Consider the following 22233-nt stretch of genomic DNA (forward strand, 5'->3'; position numbering starts at 1 on the left):
CAGGTGTGTCTTCAGTCTGCGTTTGAAGACAGCAAGAGACTCTGCTGTACGGACAGCCAGTGGGAGTTCGTTCCACCACCTGGGTGCCAGCACAGAGAACAGTCTTGATGCTTGCCTTCTGCGCGCCTTGAAGGATGGCGGGTCAAGCCGAGCTGTGCTCGAAGCTCGAAGGGCTCGTGGTACAGTTCGAGATTTCACCATTGCCATCAAGTAGGGAGGGGCTGGTCCATTTTTGGCTTTGTAAGCAAGCATAAGGGTTTTAAATCTGATGCGTGCAGCTACAGGAAGCCAGTGAAGGGAGCGCAGCAGTGGGGTGACGTGGCTGAACTTGGGGAGATTGAAGACGAGCCGTGCTGCCACAATTCAATGAGTTTTTTTTTGTGCTACCTGTTTTATCTATGACTGTATAAAAGATATAAGACGCTGCCTTTTTTGTTAGATACAGTGTGATTTTTTTTTTCTGAGACAGTGCATTCAGAGGTGAACACATTTAGAGGGCAATTCAGATTTGTGTCGTTTAGTCTGATTAACAGTAAAAGAATCTGATGTGTGACTTATTTTCCTACTTTTGCTGTTTTCCTTGTTCAAAAATGCAGTTTGCAAGACAAACTAAATGAAAATCTGTATTCCTCAATCATTTTTGGCTTAGGTCAGTTAGATCATATTCTTGGCACATCAGATAAATGCAACAACATCATTGAGAAGTCATGTTTTAATGGAGAAGAACAGATTAAATATTTGAAATAGTCACATTTTTGGCATAGGCCTTAATTAATGTAAGGCCTTTTGCTTCACAACAACTAGAGTGCATGATTTAATAAGACGTACTCTAAAAGTGTAGACGTCAGCGTCCGCACCATTAGAGCATATGCATGATGGAGCGGGAGAACTGTCTGGCAAAACTCTGTTGGTTCTCAGCAGTATTAGGGTTCAGATTAGGATCAAAACTAGTGTTAGGTTTAGGTTTTCGTTTGAGATTATGGTTATGGTTAGAGCGCTACATTTAGCTATTTAAAGGTGAATTCCGTAGATTTTTCAAAACACCTGCAAACTTTTAATTATCAAAATGTATACAAAGTCAATCAGGCTGGTCTGATGTGAAATAGTTCATTGTGGAGAAACTCACCAACGTAGGTTTTTTTACAGTGGTAATGATGGGAACCAGCGCAAATATTGCCATTTTATTTATTGTCCAACAGCATCAGTAAACATGCATGTCTTCTGATTTTTTATATGTAATGGTGATAAAGGGATTTTTTTGCCTCATCATGAATATATGTTTAAAAAATACATTTTAGGTGGAAAACTTACCTCAAAACTGACGTAAAACAGTGTCTCAAGCAATAGGCAGTGTATTCTTAACCATTTCATCTAACAACATTCCGTGAGTGAACTTTTAGAAGCATTAAATGCTTTAGACGTCTAGTTCCTATCAGTACCACTGTGAATAATTCTCTTCAATTATCTCAAACAGTTAATTTCATATCAAGCCATTCTGAAAGACTTTATTCATGTCTTAGCCATTTAATTGTACAGAATTTTTGAAAAATTGGTGGATTCCCCTTTAATAGAATGTAAATGAATGACAGGGTAAGAAACTGTAAACATATACAGCAGACCATCTAAATAAAGTTTTATTACTGAATGAGCTGATAACAGTGGGGACCTAAGATAAGTCTGGGCCATATTCTGTCTAGAAGCAGCAGCTGAGTGCCTGGAATCAGAAGGTCACCCAAGGTTTTAATTTAGTAAAGTGCAGGCAGACGCCAATCAGGAGACAGACGTTTTCCTGTTTTTATTTCAAGTAGTCTTTAGTCTTTTAGGCTTTTGCACACGGAGGACCACCCAGAGTCTGAGAGACTGAGTACAACGGTGTATTAGCATGTGCAGCCGATGAGAGAGAGAGCAAGACAGAGAAAGAGAAAGAGAGAGAGAAGTAGTGGGGTACAAAGACAGCAAGGAAAACAAGGGGTTGCCTGGCAGACTACGTGGTCCCTCAATACTGGTTTTGTGTTGAGCCAAGGAAAGCAACCTGATCCAGTGGGTTTCAAAATGCCACGGACAGGCAGAACCAAGACCTGAGATACACCAAAGACTTTATCACCCAGTAATCTGAAACACCAATGAACACGATGCCTGCAATAACTTTAATAAGCTGAAATCCTCGTATCCTGCTTTGTGTAATATTCTCTGAACTCTGCACCTTGAATTCATTAAGATAGTAAAAGGAAACATCCACTTGAAACATTAAGCCCTTAAACTGTAGGCTGTAGGCAGTAACACAACACTGTCGTATCAAGACTTTGTAACTTATAACCTCTTTTTTCATGTATTATTTTTGCTCCACTTGAAAACACCAGGGCTCCTTTTCATTGTGTGAACATTTAATGATGAATGGACCAATTGAACTGGCTAAAACAAGAAATAAAATCTTGATTTTTTTTTTCTTTATAATTTTACCTACTGGCTTGGTCTCTTCCATCACACAGTGCTACTGGAGGGAGGAGGATGAAGGTTAGCATTTACCTTTTCCAAGACAAATGAAGCGCCACTGCATGTTTTCAAACTGACACTAACACAACATCGCTTTACAGTTCAACAGGCTTGGAGAACATTAACCTCCAACACTGTTACATCAGCTCATGTTGGCAACATCACACTGAGGGATGAGGTAGAGGGAGGGACAGCCACAGATGGCTGTGGTGTCCTGGGGGATTGAACTCACAAACTCCTGGCACCAGGGCAAAAGCATAGACCAAGGGTCTCAAGCAACTGACCCTGGGCAACATCTGACCTGCTAGACAGCTTCATACAGCTCATGACATGTTTACAATCTATGCTGAAAATCTTTCCCACAAGTCTTTGTTTTTTCATTTGTCTGCAGCTAAATATTTACATCTGGGTAGATTAGCTTCACCCACAAGACAGTGAGGCTGGTTGCCTAACATAAGTTATATAAAATCAGCTTAGACTGATGATTAGAATGTTAAAAGCAAAAATAGTGGGCTGCATGCAAGAGGAACCGCTCAAACGAAAACCTGGCGCAGCACGAATGCTGCACACTGAGTGAGCATGAATGTAATTTAGCTATAATTAATTTAGATATTCTTCTAATTTAGACCAATAGTTAGTTAACTCTGCCTTTGTGGATTCGTTCATGACAGAGTAGATACAGTAGATTACATTAATAAATGAATGGAAACATTAAATTTCATACTTGATTTTTTTTAAATAGCCTTCTTGAAGAAGACCCCTTGGCTGGTAGCCTCCAGCTAATCTGAGTATAAAACAAATGCATCACCCTGGAACCCCTAAAGTCTTGCCATTTCAACTTACATTCAATGTTACAAAACTTTTTTTTTTCCCTTCTACTGTCAAGTTACCATTTCAGATCTATGAAATCTTACAAGAAATACAATAAATCATGTAAATGATTTGGTTACTATTATGAAAGCAATGTTGAAGTGTGAACACGCAGGTTTAAGTAGTTAAACTACATTCAAATCAACCGAACCTTTGACATCTAGTGTAGAGGTTGCATCCTTATGAATAATTCAGTGTCCTTTGCCTCAGTTTCTAAAGACTCAGATCTGACTTTCCGGCTTCTTCCTATAAGCAAAGCAAACACGAGTCTTGCTGGTCATACTAATTTTTTCACCACAGGAGACGCTCTGTGCTCTTTTACAGGATCCATATATGCTCCTCTTTTTATCTGGAAGAGCCTCAATGGCCATGTCAAATGCCAACTCTGAAGTGGAGCTGATTTCACTTTCAAATAGCAAATGCATTTAGAGGAGCGCATTTATCCTTCTGGTTCGGCCGTGATAACACCGGCCAGATCAAAGCAGCCTTTCAGGGTGGGCCTGAAGATCGGGGCTGTGTTCGAAACTATTCACTATATAGTGCACTGTTTGGGGAGTCTGTGGATTTGTAGTGGTGTATGAAAATATAGTGGAGAATTCCCAGTGTTCCCTTGTAATCTCACAATGCACTGAAACAGGAGCACAAACAATATATTCTAACAGACATAGAAAATCTGTAATGCACTGTGTCATATGTAATGAAATGGAACCAAAGCCAGAGTGATGAACAAACCTGTTAGCATACAATAGAGTTTACTTAATCAAGAATTCCCTAGCTTTAAGGGACCACTTATTTTCTTTATAATAATGTTTTATGTAGTGTTCCAATGAAGCGAGTAGTGATTTGGGGACTATATCTCTTCTTTATAACAGTGTTCAATATAGCGTTCCAATGTAGGGAATAGTGAATTAGGGGCCATCTATGTTCCCTATATTGGAACACTATACAGAATACTTTTATTGAGAAGAGAAATTTTCCCCTAATCACTATTCCCTACACTGGAACACTATACAGTGTTAAGGAGACCATTTCTATTCCCTTTAATATTGTGTTCTATATAGGAATTCTTTGGAGGGAATAATGACGGGGGACCATTTTTCTTCTTTATAATAGTGTTCTATATAGTTCTCCAATGTGACCAACAATGATTATGGTCCATTTATATTACCATAAAAATGTCCTGTATGGATCATGCTACTGAATTAGTAAAAAAAAAACAATTAAGTATTCACACTTTAGCTATTCACAAGGATCATGTTATGATCTCTTTAAACTCTGAGATAGTAAAAAGCTAAATACCTACAAAATCATCATATATAAGGTACTTTCTATTGGGAGGGGTCTGTCACAACACCTAACACCTAAATTTCTGCTTGTGAAAATAATACTTAAAGTGAGTTTAACTTTTTCAATTAAAAAAAAGAAAATCCAAGTTTTTAAATCACTACCAAAACAAAAAGAATTTTAGTCCATAGGTGGAGCCTTATTTTAGCCTTACCCCTGCATTTTAGAGCAGTAAGTAAGACTGCATCTTTGTCCCAAAGTCTGAAAATCAGTGTGTAACATTAAGAATTGTCACTGCTGAAACTTTTTCTGCAATTTTCTGCAATTAAGCAAACTTTTTTGCGTTTTAATAAAATACTATGATTTTAATCAGTCTGCACAACTGTTCAAAGCTGTGTTTGCTAGTCATTTACTGGCTAGCATTTTTGAGTTATGCTCAAAATTAGCTAAAATTGTCACTACTGAAACAGTCACTACTGAGACATTTGGCAAAGAATTGACGGTGTTACGATTGACAACATTGAATGTTCAATCATTCGTTTAAAAAAAATAAACATAATTAAGGTATAGCCTTATTCAAAGCAAAAGGAATTTAGTATAAAGTCAGTTGAAAGGCTTTTGAACCAATTTTTTTAAATGTTCCACAGACAGTTTCTGATCTTCTAATGCCCCCTGCAGAAGGGACCATTTCTGTTCTCTATAATAATGTTCTGTAAAGTTCTCCTTATTTTATAATGTAAGAAATAGTGATTAGGGGATCATTTCATGCATAGTATAGGTGCACATCTGAATTAAGGCACTGTAGGCCTGAGTGCTTTAGCTGAAGTGAAGAGTCGACTAAGTGACTGCAGACTGTGATAAAGATAGAGAAGGGTAGGTTGCATCACAACATAAGGCTACAATGTGCAAATGAGCCACTAACCAGTCCATATCATGCAGTCTTAATCTCTCTACCTGTTCAGTCTCTGACTGGAGAACATGCTCTTATCTCACCTGAGTCTGAGACAGATAGGGCTCCACAACACATGACAACTTTAAAGTGCATCTATCTCCACTGGCATGTGTTTGTGTCACCCTTAGTGTTGCTTTGAAGCTACACAAGATGTGACAGGCTGAGCGTGGAGATAGCAATCAGCTCTTGTGTCTCAATGGTAACTAAATGTAACAGTATACTGCATTTCTCCGTGGAAAGTTAACTGTGTCAATACAAACAGAAAGATCATGTCCACAAAGATTTTCCCTTGAAAAGCTAATGGGAGCGTTCTCTAAAAATAGCTTCCACAGCCAGGATGTGGACGTTGGACTTACTGTCATGAAGTTACTACACTTACTGGAGTAAATGATTCGGTCTTGACCACGCATGGCTTTCAGAAATGTCTGAAGTAAATGATGCTTCATACATATGAGCCTTCCTAGTTTCCAGAACTGGAGTTATAAAAAAAAAAAGACTAAAAAAAAAAATACAGAAAAAAATTACAAAAATGGGACTCCTAACAACCACGCAAGACCTGGTAGACCACAAAAACTGTCACCATCAGATAAACAGCACTTAAAGCTCCACTCTTGCTTCAGTTCTGAAAAAATCCACAGATGTTTCATTCCATATTTACACTGTGAAAATACAACAAACCACTATGAGTCTGAAATGATGTGGAGCTTTCAAGAAGCCATTTAGAAAAAAAAGTAGACAAAAAAAGAAGATTTGCACTACAAAACTGAAACTGGACATCTGAGATGTGGAGTAAGATTTTGGACTGATAAATGACTGTAATTGATATGACCTGTGAGGCAGAAAATTCGACCAACCTTGGTGTTGGTGTTGTTTTTGTGTTTCAACTAACTGAACATTGGACGTGTTCACAGAAGCATGTAATAAATGCAAAGGGATTTTACGTAGTACTGCGAGTGCACAACTGTAGCACAATTCATCAGTACCCCTTTACCCCGTCCATCTTTGGAAAGTAGAAACTGACCACCATATGACCACTGTTGACCATTCTCAGCACAGCAGTGATGCTGCTGACACATGGTCATAATAGCATGTGTGGTGCTGGTATGAGTGTGTCAGGGTCAGCGGTCTGGCTGGTGTTTTACAAACATCAGTGTCACTGCTAGTCCACCAAACAAAAATATCCATGCAAGAGTAGCTCTGTGGTCAAAAACTGACCATTGATGAAGGGCTAGAGGATGGCTGATGCAGATTGTGTGTGGAAAAAGATGCACTACAGTCTCTAACTGTACACATAAAGGTGTAAGGTAAGTGTGAGATAAGTGTGTCTGATGAGGTGGATAGTAAGTGTACACAGCGTTTAAAACCCCAAAGCAACCCTGCTGTACCTGATGTGCCTGAGTGACATGTCAGTGTCTGTTACTCATGCAACACCACACACACTACCATGACCATGTCTATGTTGCTGCAGAGCTGAGAATGACCCACTGCCCAAATAATATCTGGCTGACAAACGGGAAAGAGGGCAACTGATATGTTGAGCTTCAACAAATTGGTTTCAGTCTGTAAGTGTAAACCTGAGTGTTTCTGATAAAATGGCCAATAAATATGAGTATCTAATGTGGTGTTTCCTATATTTTTTACACCCCCTATAGTTACTCCAACTCACAGCAGATGTGTTCCTGAAACACTTTAAGCCGTCTTTCTGACAGAACAGATCTATATCATCTGCACAAGCCCTTCCTACCGACTGGGTTTTTACATGCAGAGTCTTTTTGAAGCTGAGCAAGTCACATCACGTACTTCCTCTTTCTGTAACGTTCTAAACTATATTTAAGATAATAAAGTACTAAAATGTGATGATCTCTTTGGCTTAGTTCTACTGAGCAGCTCCTGCGCTGTACTAACAGTGTGTGGAAGCTACTGTTATGATGAGGCCTTTATCTGACAAGAACAGTGGTACAAAGTTCATCACAATAAAAAAAGATCTGCTGCCAGTCTTTAAAGGTGCTATGGAACTATTTTAATGAAAAAAAAGAAAAGGAGAAAAAACAGCTGATATTCCCACTTTAAGTGTTTGCACAGAGATGGAGATGAGTCAGAGGCCGTGTTGATTGGACACTCGGACGCATGTGCTCCACATGTGCTATTCTTATGTGATGTTGACGTGTCACATTTGTTGTGAATTCAGTGTAAGCTAAAGTATTCAGCCAGAGAATACAAGTACAGTATGAGAACTAAATAGAGTCTTTTTGTAGCAAATACTGTAAACATCATTTAGCAAATGTACACAAAACACAGACCCAATGAAATGTACATTCTCATATAAAATTTTCTTACAGAAAGAATAAATGAAAGAAAGGCTAGCTTTCTATTAGCTGGCTGTATCTAGCAGATAGCAATTAGGCTGCTTTAGCTTAGCTTTATATAATCCAACATAACAGAGACTATATTAGGATAAAGAACTTTATGATTTTGTCATGACCACTGCAGTCATTATCCACACCTCATTGTCTTTCTATTTCAGTTCATCATTATAGCAAAGGAGAACAGAGGAAACACAGTTTGAGGTTTCTCATGACAATCTGAAAACGTGGAGTCATGAGTTTAGCATAATGGTGGTGTGATGAGCGACCGGGGGCTTAGTGTTGTGGTGATTCGGCTGTGACTCACTCTGTGGTAAAAAACAGGTTGTTTGTGAGAGAAACCAGCAGAGACTGATGTGAGTACAGGATACAGTCAGTCAAGCAACTTCTAGTCATGGTTTCAGTGTAGATGTATTGCATCTGTTTGTGGCCTCTTAGGCACAATATAGCGAAATGAACATTATATTGCATCTAACAGGCCACAATTGTATTTTGTTTATTACCTTATACTACTGTTATTTATAATCACTACCATCTTTTCCCACATTCTAATCCATTTGAAGAGATGGTTTAGGTCAAGTGAGTACATCTATGGAATTTAAAGCAGAAATGCATTTTACACGTTTCTGTGGTTTCTCTTACATTATAAATAAATGTACTCTGCTGAAAGTATTCTCTAGCTTCTATGCTATAGTTTCTAACATTATGCTACTTATAGTCTTTTCTTGTATATAAGGTTGCATAATCAATGTCTTGTACTTAATGCGGTTTACAGCACTTTTTTGAACATTTATTTGATTCACTACGCTTTGTTACACTGCTACTGTAAATATGTATGAATTCAACTAAATGTATGTATAATGGCAAACTGTGATTGATCTGAACTTAGTCTCTCAGCCCAGCAAATTCCCAAATTCACCCCACATAAAGCCAGATTTATTACATGTAACTTTCTGACAATCAGAAAGTCAGTCTCTGGAAGCCCTGAGCTCAGCACTTGATGGAAAGGTCTTTGGGGTGCTGAGTGCAGATTTCTAGCACGTTCGCAGCTGCAGCTGAGGAAAAGAAACAGAGAAGAGATCACCAGTCCCACATGGGGTTCCGGTATGCGGAGTGGTACTCGGTCACATATTAGAGAGAGAGAGAGAGAGAAAGAGAGAGAGAGAGAGAGAGAGAGAGAGAGAGAGAGAGAGAGAGAGAGAGAGAGAGAGTGAGAGACAGTGAGTGAAAGTGCTAGAAAGAGCTAGAGAGTGAGAATGGAGAGTGAGTGAGAAACAGAGACAGAGAGAGAGAAAGAGAAAGTTTTGTGAGTAAAAGAGAAAGAGGGAGTGTTTTGTGTGTGTGTGTGTGGGAGAGAGAAAGAGAGAGAGAGATAGTGAGTGGGGGACAGAGAGAGAGTGAGTGGGGGACAGAGAGAGAGTGAGTGGGGGAGAGAGACACTGTGGTGCAGAAGAGAAAGAGAGAAACAGAGAAGGAGAGAAGGAGAGACAGAGAAACAGAGAGAGAATGAAAGGGAGAGAAAGTAAGAAAGAGAGGGAGTATTGTATGAGAAAGAGAGAGATAGAAGAAGAGAGAGGCAGTGTTGTGTAAGCCAGAAGAGGAATGGGGAAGGAAAGAGAGAGAGGCAGAGTAAGTGGGTAAAAGAGAACGAGAGACGAGGGGCAGACAAGAAAATCTCATCACCTACATGTGAAATTCTATGAGCAGTAAATGAAAGGCTTCCGTGTGGAGTAGTACTTGGCACAGAACTACATATATGGTAGGTATGTTGGGTAGTACATATCCAGAAGGTGTAGAACGTTGAGGCAACGTTGCCCAGAGACTGTATAAGTGCCCTCTTAGTTGGTGTGTATAATAACCCTTTTTAAATTGCCTCTGTCATTGTTAAGATCTGTTTCAGTATAGGTAGTATAGGTTAGGCTCAGCATTGCCCCGGAAATAGAGTTTGTGGGTCTGCTTTGGTTCTACAAGATTCATTGTTTTGTGCAGAACCGACCACCCCTGGTGATTTTACCTCTAATCTGTCGTAGACATGCCACTCATGAAACACTGATCATTTCTAAGAGTGTGTAATGTTTCATAAAGTGGTTATTCTGAATAATAACCAAACACACAGCAGTAAGGAGTTTTAATTGCTACACCAAAAAACGCAGATGTATACAAGGATCCTTTGAGCTCTTAAATAGAGTTATAATCAAACATATGTAGTGATCAAATAGCATAGTGAGTAACACTGTGGCTTCACATGCTGGCAACCAGGGTTCAAATCTACTCACAGACTGTAACATTAGTATTTTTGTCGGCCTTTGGAAAAACTCTTCACACTATGTTTGGTTTGAAACATGATCACACTGTGTCTTGATAAGAGTGATTGCCATATGCGGTAAATTAAATTAAGACCATGTTTTCTTTTTCCTTTAGAGCCCCTTCCTCAAAAATGTCTACGCATGGGCGTGGAGTTACGAGTATTTCCCAAAATGGCCTAAAGCATTGGCGCTTCTGGTAAAGTGGGCAACTGAACCCTGGTCTGCTGTGTATATAGCTATGGCATTAATCAACCAGCAACCAACAAACACTACCCAACTATTTGACATATTGGTTTTATTAGCGTTCTTTTCTGTCAACATTGCTTGGCTGTTGTTCAAAACCACATTATGCAATGTGATGCCTTCTTAAAGATACATTATTGGGTATTTTTGGCAGGATTTCCAACACTGTGGTTATCCGTGCGAGTGTGACAAGTCAGAGTTGACTGAAAATCTAGACAGCTCCAAGAGCAATGAAACCCACTAGCTCTAGTCCCAGGGCAAAGCTGAGTTCACTATGCCTCACAGCAATGGATCTTGAACAATAGCAGAGGCAACATAAAATACACACTGACCAATAGAGCACTTCTACAGTCTGACGGGAAAAGCCCCCTTGGGTCTATCTGTGCATGGACACAGATACACAGCAAACGGCCATAGTGCCACATTCAAACCTACAGTATTAACACTCATAGTGTTGTATGAACATCTACAGTTAAAGTAAAGCATCTAGAGTTTTACATTAACACCAACAGTGTTAAATTAGCACCTGCAGTGATCATTTAAACCCAGCTGGAAGTCAACACTGAAGAAGTTAAAATATGACACACAAAAGCTAAGGGTAGGAAGATGGTTTTAAGGCTAAAAACAAAAAAATCTCACAGAAAATTGTGATCCAATGAAAAACACATTAATTAACCCTTTAAACTACAAGAACGTTGGGGGGGGCATAGATATCTATTGTATATAGTTTATAGTACAACTAGTACTACAGTTATTTAGTTGCTTATAGTATCTTCAAATATGAACAGTATTTATTAAGCTTAAAGCTACACCATATAAAATTTGGGGATTTGGAGACCACTCTGGTGGAAATAGCACATTTTGTAACAAAACTTGAGCTTCAGACCCCTTCCCCGATCAAATGAATGTGACGATTGCAAGCACTACTTTTATATCTTCATCAGTGTAATGTTGATTTTACATTTGAGATGTAAATGGATGCGTACAGGCGCATGACGAGATATGATAAACTCCCACGGAATCTGATCCAACACCTCTGGCTTTCAAAAATACTATTTCAGGCTTTACATTGTGACCTGCAACAGCACTCACATTCCATATTTTAGTTTGTTTTTTTACTCTGACTACTTCTTTCAATTCTACCAAAAAAACTTACATAGCGAAGTTTTGAACTGAATAATGTGCCCAGTGTTTAATGGGGTAAATGCTACAGCAGTAGATCCAAGACTGATTCAGGTGCTGCTGAAAATGAAGCCTATATCTTCATCCACTTACCTTCTACAGAGCGGCCTATGCTGTGCAGATGCGTGAAGCTGGAGTAGTTCCTGCTGACCTCTCTCAGGTACTGCTCCACCTCAGCTGAGTTGTGATAACGAAACTCTAAACCAAAGCCAGCCGGTGTGAGCCAGAAACAGCAAAGCACAAGAAACAGCATGGTGTCTGCTGGGGTACGAACTTGCTCAAGGCCTGTGTCTCTTTCTGTGAAACAGAGTAGAAGAACATACATGGACATACAGGAACCTTAAAAGAAACAAGCCTAACTGTGGACAAAAAACCTTCATAACTTCAGGATCTATCTATCTATCTATCTATCTATCTATCTATCTATCTAAACTGAAACCAAACTCTAGCATGTAACTTTCATACATAATCTTCAACTGTCAATCTCAATAAGCTAACATTTTCTTCCAGAGCTCCCAGAGTTCACCTAGTTCACAGAGGGTAAGAGGAAAAAAAATTAGCCACCCCCCTTGTGGTCACAGCTGGCATGATATCTGTCTGGCACAAATCAGTGGTTGAAAAAAAATAGTGAGATTTTTTTTTACGTTTTTGATGGCAGAAATTGCAGAAATAGTTTTTGGCAGTTTTTGGTGTGTTATACAGGCAGAAAAAATAAATAAAATGGAACATACTCAGGAACACACTTCAAATTTTTTTTCACATTTTACCCTTTAGGGCTTTAATAGGTATAACAATTTTTAGCCCCTTAAGATCAATCATAGTGATGCAATTTGGGTTCTATAATGGAGGCAACTTACAAAATGTCTGAAAAGCTTAGCACGAGGGAAAAATTTGCATATCTTATCATGTAAACTTTTGACAGACAACACGTTCTTATTTACATAGTGACAAGTTACATAGTTCCTGTACAACTTCAGTTATATCAGTTTAATACAGTGCAATATAAGCCCTAAGTGGATAATTTAAGACTTGTGTTTTGATATAACTGAGAAACTGGAAAGAAATCAAGGTTTTAATATGGTGCAGTGAAGCTGAACTTTGTATTGGAAAAACAAGTTGTTTGTCTTCTGATATGTATCGTGCAAAAGTTTTGGCACATGTGAAAATTAGATTAAAAAAACTTTATTTAACTGCTTACTTGCTTAGAAAAACACTAATAATAGAACAAATATAAATAACTTTAATAAATTAAGTAATGATTTTAGATATGTCAGTGTGTTTAACCATTTCCAGATGTCTCCTCGAGGCAGCAGTATTTTTTATAGTAACATACTTGGTTTGGCTAATCCATACTTCTTTCAGTTAAATTAAGTGTGCTAATAACTTAAGAATTTAACAAACCCATGTCATTCCTGGGGGAGAAATCTCAACAAGATATCAACTACTTTTTTCAAAGCGAGCAATTCTTTTTACTTTTCACTATATTTATGTTCATTGTATCAATTCAGATATATGGTGGTTTTACATGCAAAACCACTCTTATTGCCCTGATCAATGTGCTTAGGTGCCTAAGACTTTTGCACAGTCAGTATTTCACAGTTGTGACCTTCACTGTAGCAGTTTATTTACATTTTCTGTTATCATCACTTTGCTCCACTTAGATTTGCCAGTGTTCTTCATGTACTGTGGCAAACTGGGAAGATGTTGCTGCTCACTTCCTATTGAAGTTTCAGTGAAACCACTGAACATATCTTAAGGCAACATTTCAAGCTTCTAGGTAGAACAGCTAAATCAATTGTTTACAGGGTAAATGTAGATAGTCATGATGATGTCACTGGAGTCAAGCCCAAACATGCAGGCCAATGGCGTAAACCATGAATAAATTACAACTGCCCAGACCACAGCTCTGGGAAAATTACTAGGTTAAGCTCCTCTGACAACAGTGTGTCATAAAGTCATCTGATCATCCACAATGCTGAGCTATAGCTATCTAAAACATCTAAGATAAAATGTTGCATAACACATTTAACATGTTGACCACCTGTCTACCTGCCCAACTTGTTTCATGGCAAATAAAATGTTACTGCTCTTATAACCAGGACTACTGCTAAAGCAACAAACAATGTTATTAAGACTTTTAATCCTATCCATGCTAGTAATATTACTGCTACTATCACAGACACTGCTTTAAATACTACTAATACTGCTATTACTATTATTGTTACTACTAATAATGTTAATACAACTATTATTACTACTAATACTAATGCTGTTGCTACTTCTGTTATTGCTACATCAGTTGTTACTTCTGCTAGTAATACTATATACTAATATGTGATCACTTATTACTACACTGTAAAACTGATTTGGAGTGTTAACTTCAAATAATGAATGAACAGAATAAAATATACACAATTATTGTTCTGTTTAGATACTTTTTGGTATTCAATTAGCTTGAAATGTTACAACAGCCAGTTTAATTACATTTGTAAGTTAAACTGATTAGCATTTTTAAAGTCACTTATATCTGTTGATATGAAGACTATGACTACTACAACTGTCACTTAATCTCTCTTATACTACTACGCTTACAATTTATTCTCCTATTTACTAGCACTACTACAAGTAATACTGTTAGTACTATTGCTACTACCGTTTTTACTATTACTATCAATGTTATTACTACTGTTACTAATAATACCACAAGCATTACAATTGATATTGATGAAACTGATACTATTTGAATAATACTACCATAACTAACACTACTAAAACTATTACTACTACAAAATACACAGTTAAAAATACTAATAATATTACATGGTAAAAATGGTTCAATGCTTTAACTTTTAAAAAGTTAGTAAACTGGTTGTCTTAAGTCTTTAAGTTCATTGAACATCTTATAGTAACAAAACAATGATCTGTAATAAATCATTTAAAGTTCAAAACAAATTTTAATTCAGCCAGTTTGTGTACTATTTACTAAGTTGAAACACTGAATCATTTTTTACAGTGTACTAATGCTCTACTCTTACTATTACTACTTCTACTAACTCTATTTGAGGTGATATTGATATATAAATACTAGGAATACTAGTACAGTGTCTAATATCACTACTGCTATTACTCCCACCTTTACAGCTGATACTATTACTAACGCTCCTAGTGCAACTAGTGTTATCAGTGCTACTCCAGCTATTGCTACTCACTTTCTTTTCCCAGCTAAACTCCAGCTGTCTCCTGTGTTATCTTTCCTCTCTCTTGTCTTGTCTCTGGTTCTGTAGAAGTCTGTGGACGTGCTGTTTCCCTGCGGTGTGAGCTGCTCTCTGCTCCACGTGTGTGTGACTGAGTGCGAGTCTGTGTGTGTTTCTGCCAGTCTCTCTTTGCAGCTCGTCCTGCTCAGCTGAGGCGGAGCTTCAGAGCTAGTGCACTCATATAAAGGCACAGAGATGCACTTTAAACAGCCAGCGGAAAAAGCCTGCTGTGTGTATATAAACAGACACTGGCCGCTTTATTAGAAACACCTACCTTCTACATCCACTCACTGGCCATTTTATTAGAAATTCCTACCTTGTACATACACTCACTGGCCACTTTATTAGAAACACCTATCTTCTACATCCACTAACTGGCCACTTTAGTGGAAACACCAACTTTCTACATCCATCCACTGGCCACTTCGTTAGAAACACCTACCTCGTAGTTCCACTCACTGGCCACTTTATTGGAAACATGTATCTACTATTTCCACTCACTGGTCACTTTACTGAAAACACCTGCCTTATACTTCCACTGACTGGCCACTTTATTAGAAACATCTACCTTATAGGTCCATTATGTAGGTGTACAAGTACAGAGAGTTGCCCATCTGTTGCGACACAATTAATCAGCCTCTCTACCCCATTTATCATTGATAAGTTTCTGACCACAGAAGAAATTATCTACTGTGTAATATCATTATGAAGATATTAAATTTCAAGGCAAGAGTCAAAACAGTCTGAAACCAGGAAAGTGGCAAAATAGAAATCCAAGGCTTGTTACACACTAAGGCGTATTATTCAGTAACTACAGGGACTTCAATGCAAACTGGCTGAGCTATTAATAGGTTATAGAAATGTGTAATAAAACTTTGGGTCTGCTAGTGAGCCCTGGCTATTTCTTTACAGTGGTGGTGATAGGAACCAGGAGTCTTGACATGTACAACAGAAGCAGAACCATTTTACATACCATTTTCTATAGTATCCAAAACCACCAGTGAACCTACATGTGTCTTTTTGGAATTAATGTTGATGAGGGTAAAATAGTGATAAATCTAAAAAAAAGTTTTGGGGGGACTATTTTGCCTTACAGCGCCTTACAATGAATGAATAAAAAATAGAAACTATCGTAAAACAGTGTCTCAGGCATCAGGCAGTGTTTTCATAACTATTTAATGTAATAACTTTCTGTGAGAAAGCTTTTAGAGGAATTAAACTTCAGACATCTGGTGCCTATCACCACCACTGTGAACAATTATGACTTGGTAAGTTTCTCTAGAACAGAGCATTTCACACCAAACCACTCTGAATGACTTTGTTTATATCTTCACCATTTAGTTATGCAGACATTTAGAAAACTGAGCGGTGTGTTCATTATATATTTCCATGCCATTATTTACACCACCTATTCTCTCTTGTCTTTCCTGAAATTATTATCCCTCTTAATCTTTCCTCCTTGGTCCTTGTCTGTACCATCTGCATTATTTTTCCTTCTTCTTTTTCCTGACAAAGCACAACAGAGGTGTTGTAGTTGCTGAAATATGAGTGTAAGGCTCCTCCAAGACCCTGAGGGAGACACACACACACACACACACACACACGCACACAGGCCTGTCCATGCAGGCTCATGCATGTGCACAGTGTGTCCTTCAAGTCTTCATTATGAGTCTTTACCACACTGCTTTATGTTCAAGTACCTACGTGCAGTAGCCTGTTAGCTAAGCTACTTGTGATGGATGCTTGTGAAAGAAGAAGGAAAGAAGGAAAGAACAAATTCTCATGAGATTTCTATCAGCGGTGAGCAGAGATATAAATCTTCGCAGATGCAGAAATTCACGTTGTTTACACAAGTGTGCATTCAAAGCGTGACTCTGAGAGAGTAAACTACTGCACAATGATAGAGAATGTGTATTTTTAAAACAGGCACAAGAAATATACAATGAAATAAAATAAAAAATACAGTCAATTTCACTTTGTTGTTCCTCTTTCATTTCATCACTTTTGGAACACGAGCCTTGCATCTCTAATTTTATCATTTTTGATTTTTCTTTACAGAATTTGAAAATGCCAGTCTTTTACATCATGTTAACGTTCTTTGACAAATGACTAATAGAAATGGTTCAAAATAACTTGTATATAAAATATTATTCCATTAACCTCGATTCAAATATAAGAAAGTTTTTCCTTTATATTAATATTAATGGGCCTCGTTCACCAACTGAAATTTCTTCCTAAAACCCATTTCATGAAGATTCTGATATTCATCAATGTTTTCTTATTTGGGATTTGTTTCAAGGACAGAATTTATGCACGCTCAGTCAAAAGCATAAAGGAGTGATTTAAGGATGCTGTGGTGTAAGAGTGTTATTGAAATTGAATACTTGTACTTTTACTCAGTTACATTTCCAAGAGAACAGTTTTTTATTCCTTACATTTTCATTCAGACCTCCAAAACTCTCGTTACAAATCTCAAAGACTGGGAGATTTTTCTCTGTTTCTCTCACCGATCAGTCAACTTCCTTTAAATTTGAATTCATTGTTTTTAATAAATCATCCAACCAACTGCCCACCATTCTGCTAATTCATCTATGTGTGAGGACTGGGACCACCCATTAGTTTCCACATGACACTTGTTGATACCATGTATGCATGCTAAGTTTGAATTTTTTATGTCAATTTTATGACTTTGTTGAAAAGGTTAAGACAAGGGTGAATGACCAGCCTGTGCCCAGCCAAGTTGCTGTAATTTTAAAAAAGCATCTTTATTTTATCTGTTCAAATATTTACTTTTTTACTTTTACATACTTGAGTATATTTAAATGTAGAGTTTTTACTTTCTCTCAAGTTTATCTTTGGCTCCACTTCCACTTTTAATTGAGATTTTGACACAACTTTTCATTTAAGTTCCATTTCTCTGTACCATTTCCACCCCTGCAGTAGAGTAGAAACAAAAATTACAGTGTTATTTATTTATTTGCTCACTCACTCTCCTCTCCTTCAGGAGTCCTTTCTTTTTTTGTCTTACTGAAGAAATCACAGAGATGAATGAGTCTGTACTCATGTATGTGGACTTCAGAGCCCTAACCTTACACCGCCTGCAATTTCAGACAGAAACTCTAATTACAGCAGTGTAAGCACAGCAGAGGCTTCTTGAATTGTGGTTTTACTCACTATAGTTTTATTTGCTTTTCTAGCTTGTAAAGTTCTGTCTGAGTCAGTTAATGTACACCAAAATGAAAGTTTAACCTTCAGACCATTAAATGAGTAACGTAGGTCTTGAAGTGGTTTTGCTGTGCAGCTGGCTCGACAGAAACACTGAAAAAAACAGACTGATTCAGGAGGGGCTTTTTCGTGTGTAAGCCAGTCTTTGAACAGGAATGAGGACTGATGTGTTTGTGCTGACACATTACTTTACACACTCTACAGAGTGATCATAGCATTTCTTAGCTTAGCATTATGCTAGTTCTTGGCTTCTGTTCATTCTTTTAAGCACTTGACCTTTGACCTTTGCTCCATGTTTCTGTCATTATGTTAAAGTTTAAGTCCCCCTTGGTCGAACTACATGTTTTGTTGGTGTTCTAAATGTAAATAATTAAACACGTTCTTCACAGGAAACAAACTTAAATATGGTATTTTTCTCCAAATTTTACTCTATTTCTGTTTGTTTACTGAGTTTAATCATATTGGGAAACAAATAAAATGTAAACTATAAAATGTGCCACAACTTTTGCACAGGCCACATTGTTATTCTTCCCAGTATGTTAAATTCAGGCTGTAAACAGCAACTGTGTGTTAAAATGTGTGTTTGTTCTCTATACAGGATGTGTTAACTTATTTTCACTTTGCATACAACGGTATGCGTGTGTGTTTTGAAAGCTTGTGAGATTAATTTGATGTTTGGCATGCGACTGTGTGCATTAGCATGGCTTAGAGGTTTGTGTGTGTGTGTGTGTGTGTGTGTGTGTAAACGAGTGGTTTATTACTGTTTTATTTATTCATTCATTAATTTATTCAGTTGCAATTGCAGCAAAAATGCACCAAAAAAGGCACCAGCCTCCCACTATTCAGAAAGAACAGCTGAGAAATTCCTACGTCACATGTTTGCATTTTCTCTACTTTTAAGGCCCAGTCACATTAGCAGTATTTCACTGTAATTCGCTGCATTGATTGATTTTGCATCCCAAACCTCTGTGGCGAATACATGTCTTTGATGAGTGAATCTTCAACCATTAGTGCTGCTTCTTTGGCTGTGTAGATCTTTGAGTGGTTGGCCTTCATATATCAGCACTGAACCTCCAAAATGCAATGAATGCTAGTTTTAGAAGTGCTTAAGCACAAACCTTTAAACATTTCTTCTCCACTGGCTATAAATAAACCTATGAAAAGGAGACTGCAGGGTACACAGTTAGTCAGGAGACTGCATTATTATTTTTACTTTTGTGGTTTTATTTGTTTGTGGTAAACAAGTTGGCCAGCTTGCTAACTACAATGTTAGCTCATTGGCTAACCACAGCTGCAAAGAAGTCACGCTACCACCACCAACCCTGCCAGTTATCTCTACTTTTTTGATACAGATCAATGTGCGGCACAATACTTCCATGAGTACAATTACCTGATATAATTATGTTCACCTTTGTGTTTTTCCTGTTTAAGGTAGGTGACTAAGCCCACTTGCTGACTGCATTGTTAGCTCGTTGGTTAACCACAACTGCACAATCACCCCACTGCTGCCAGTTATCTATTTTTTGCTACAGATCAGTGGGCAGCACTTTACTCCCACAAGTATAAGTATCTGATTAATTACTTTTCATTTTGTGTTTTTCAGGGTTGGAATGTAGCTAAATACAAATATTGGGAACATGTATTCAGAATACAGACATGAAGTATCTGTATTTAGTCCAAGTTACATTTTGAAAAAGTAGTTACCTTTTATATTTTAAGAGAATAGTTTTAGAATACTTACAGAGTAAGTAAAAAAAAAAAAACTACGATCTTCAAAAGAAAAACCATCAATGCTTGTTTATTACCTATTTTAAAATCAGTGCATGGCATGTTTCAAACATGCTCATTAGATGAACTCTAAAGAGGACCTTGATTAATCTCAGTGTTACTGAGCTCTGTTAAAGCCTGAGTAGACTGATAAATCAGTGTGATGATCAGTTATTAATCTCAGTGTTACTGAGCTCTGCTAAAGCCTAAGTAGACTGATAAATCAGTGTGATGATCAGTTATTAATCTCAGCATTACCGAGCTCTGCTAAAGCCTGAGTAGACTGATAAATCAATGTGATCAGTTATTAATCTCAGTGTTACTGAGCTCTGCTAAAGCCTGAGTAGACTGATAAATCAATGTGATGATCAGTTATTAATCTCAGTGTTACTGAGCTCTGCTAAAGCCTGAGTAGACTGATAAATCAATGTGATCAGTTATTAATCTCAGTGTTACTGAGCTCTGCTAAAGCCTGAGTAGACTGATAAATCAATGTGTTGATCAGTTATTAATCTCAGTGTTACTGAGCTCTGCTAAAGCCTGAGTAGACTGATAAATCAATGTGATGATCAGTTATTAATCTCAGTGTTACTGAGCTCTGCTAAAGCCTGAGTAGACTGATAAATCAATGTGTTGATCAGTTATTAATCTCAGTGTTACTGAGCTCTGCTAAAGCCTGAGTGGACTGATAAATCAATGTGATGATCAGTTATTAATCTCAGTGTTACTGAGCTCTGCTAAAGCCTGAGTAGACTGATAAATCACTGAGCTCTTTTGAGGGATGATCAAACTAATAATCTCCTCAGTAGTGGATATGTTTGCAAGCGATACGCTTAGCATCGGTGTGCTACTGGACTGCCAAACTGCCAATCAGTAACAGTGAGGAACAGTATAAAGAAAAAAAAGGTTTTCCAATATGTCTTCCCAAAATAAATTAAAAATGTATTCTGCATGTATTCTGAATATGTAATTTTTATGTAACAGAGTATGTTACTGAATACATGTAGGAAAGTGTACTCAGTATTCAGCCCTCACTACTTTTCCAAAGCATTCTGTCAAATCTTGGTGGTTTTACTGTTTATGGTAGGTGACTTAGCTTGCTAAGCTTGTTAGCTTGTTGGCTAACAGCAGCTGCACACAAGACACCTCACTGTTGCCAACCACAGCAGTTATCTTTTTTCTACAGATCAATGTTCAACATAATACTCCCATTGTAATTATGTTCATTTTTATGTTGTTACTGTTTATAGTTAGCAAGTTAGCAAGGTTGCTAACTGAACCATCATGAGCATAAAGCCCATTTCACTATGTGACAGAACTGCATAAATCTCAACTGACTGCTGCTAAACACACTTCATTCAACTCAACAGGTCATTAGCAATCCTTTCTTGAGCCACGTCTGTTTTGGTACAGCAGCAAAAACACCGAACACATGGTGATAGAAGCTAAACTGTAGACTACACTGAGACACGGCACTCATGGACTCTGATCAGAGACTCTGTCCCAATTAGCACACTTGCAGTGTAGCGGTGTGTGGATTGTTCATGTGCTAATATAAAACTTTTTGTCATGATAATTGCCTAATCTTTTATAAAGGTTTCCAACATTTTCACAATATTTATTTATTTAAAAAAAAAACCCAAACAAACTACAAATTGGAACATGAAACATACTACTGATACCTGCAATGTACAGCCATAAATAACAACACATCCTGAGCTTTATCATGTAATCATGTCACATCTACAGTTATGTGCAAATGTTTAAACACCCCAGTCAAATTTCATTTTGTTACACATTCTCTGCAGCGAACAAACATAAATATGGCAATTTTCTGTAAATGTTAGTGCATCATTTCTATTTATTTGCTGAGTTTAACACAACGGAAACAACATAAAATATAAAATATGACTTTTGCACAGGGCCACATTTTATTGTTTATTATTTATTTCAATGTGTTAAAATCAGCAAATAAACAGTAATTGTGCATTAAGGTGTGCCAAAGCTTTGTTCTCCGTAGAGGATGTTAACCTATTTTCACTTAGAAAATCAACAAACATGTAATTCGACCAGGGGTGCTGGCTTCACAGTCAGTGAGAGCATCATGTGTCAAACTAACAGTGGTGAGTTTTTGTCCACGTAGTCATCAATACTTTATGGCTCAAGCCTACATGTGGACATTTGACAAAGAAAGCTTGTTACAAACATTCAGGTAACATTTTTACTTTGTATGTTGCTACTTTACAGTGAATATATCAATAAATATTTCAACTTAACCCTCTGTGGTCTAAAGG

At 37.5% G+C, this 22233-nt stretch overlaps 1 protein-coding gene across 1 annotated transcript in view; it reads right to left on the reverse strand.

The window, feature by feature from the left end:
• The window catches only part of cpm (carboxypeptidase M), a 55617-nt gene extending 40532 nt beyond the window's left edge, over nt 1-15085 (reverse strand). The window contains exons 1-2 of the mRNA XM_036577233.1: nt 14903-15085; nt 11787-11990 (exon numbers count right to left, since the gene is read on the reverse strand). Coding sequence (XP_036433126.1) covers nt 11787-11946 — 160 coding nt within the window. The 5' untranslated portion in view covers nt 11947-11990; nt 14903-15085. The remainder of the gene's footprint in view (nt 1-11786; nt 11991-14902) is intronic.
• Nucleotides 15086-22233: the final 7148 nt, after the last annotated feature.

The sequence above is a fragment of the Colossoma macropomum genome, unplaced genomic scaffold (assembly GCF_904425465.1).
Source record: "Colossoma macropomum unplaced genomic scaffold, Colossoma_macropomum, whole genome shotgun sequence".
Classification (NCBI taxonomy): Eukaryota; Metazoa; Chordata; class Actinopteri; order Characiformes; family Serrasalmidae; genus Colossoma; species Colossoma macropomum.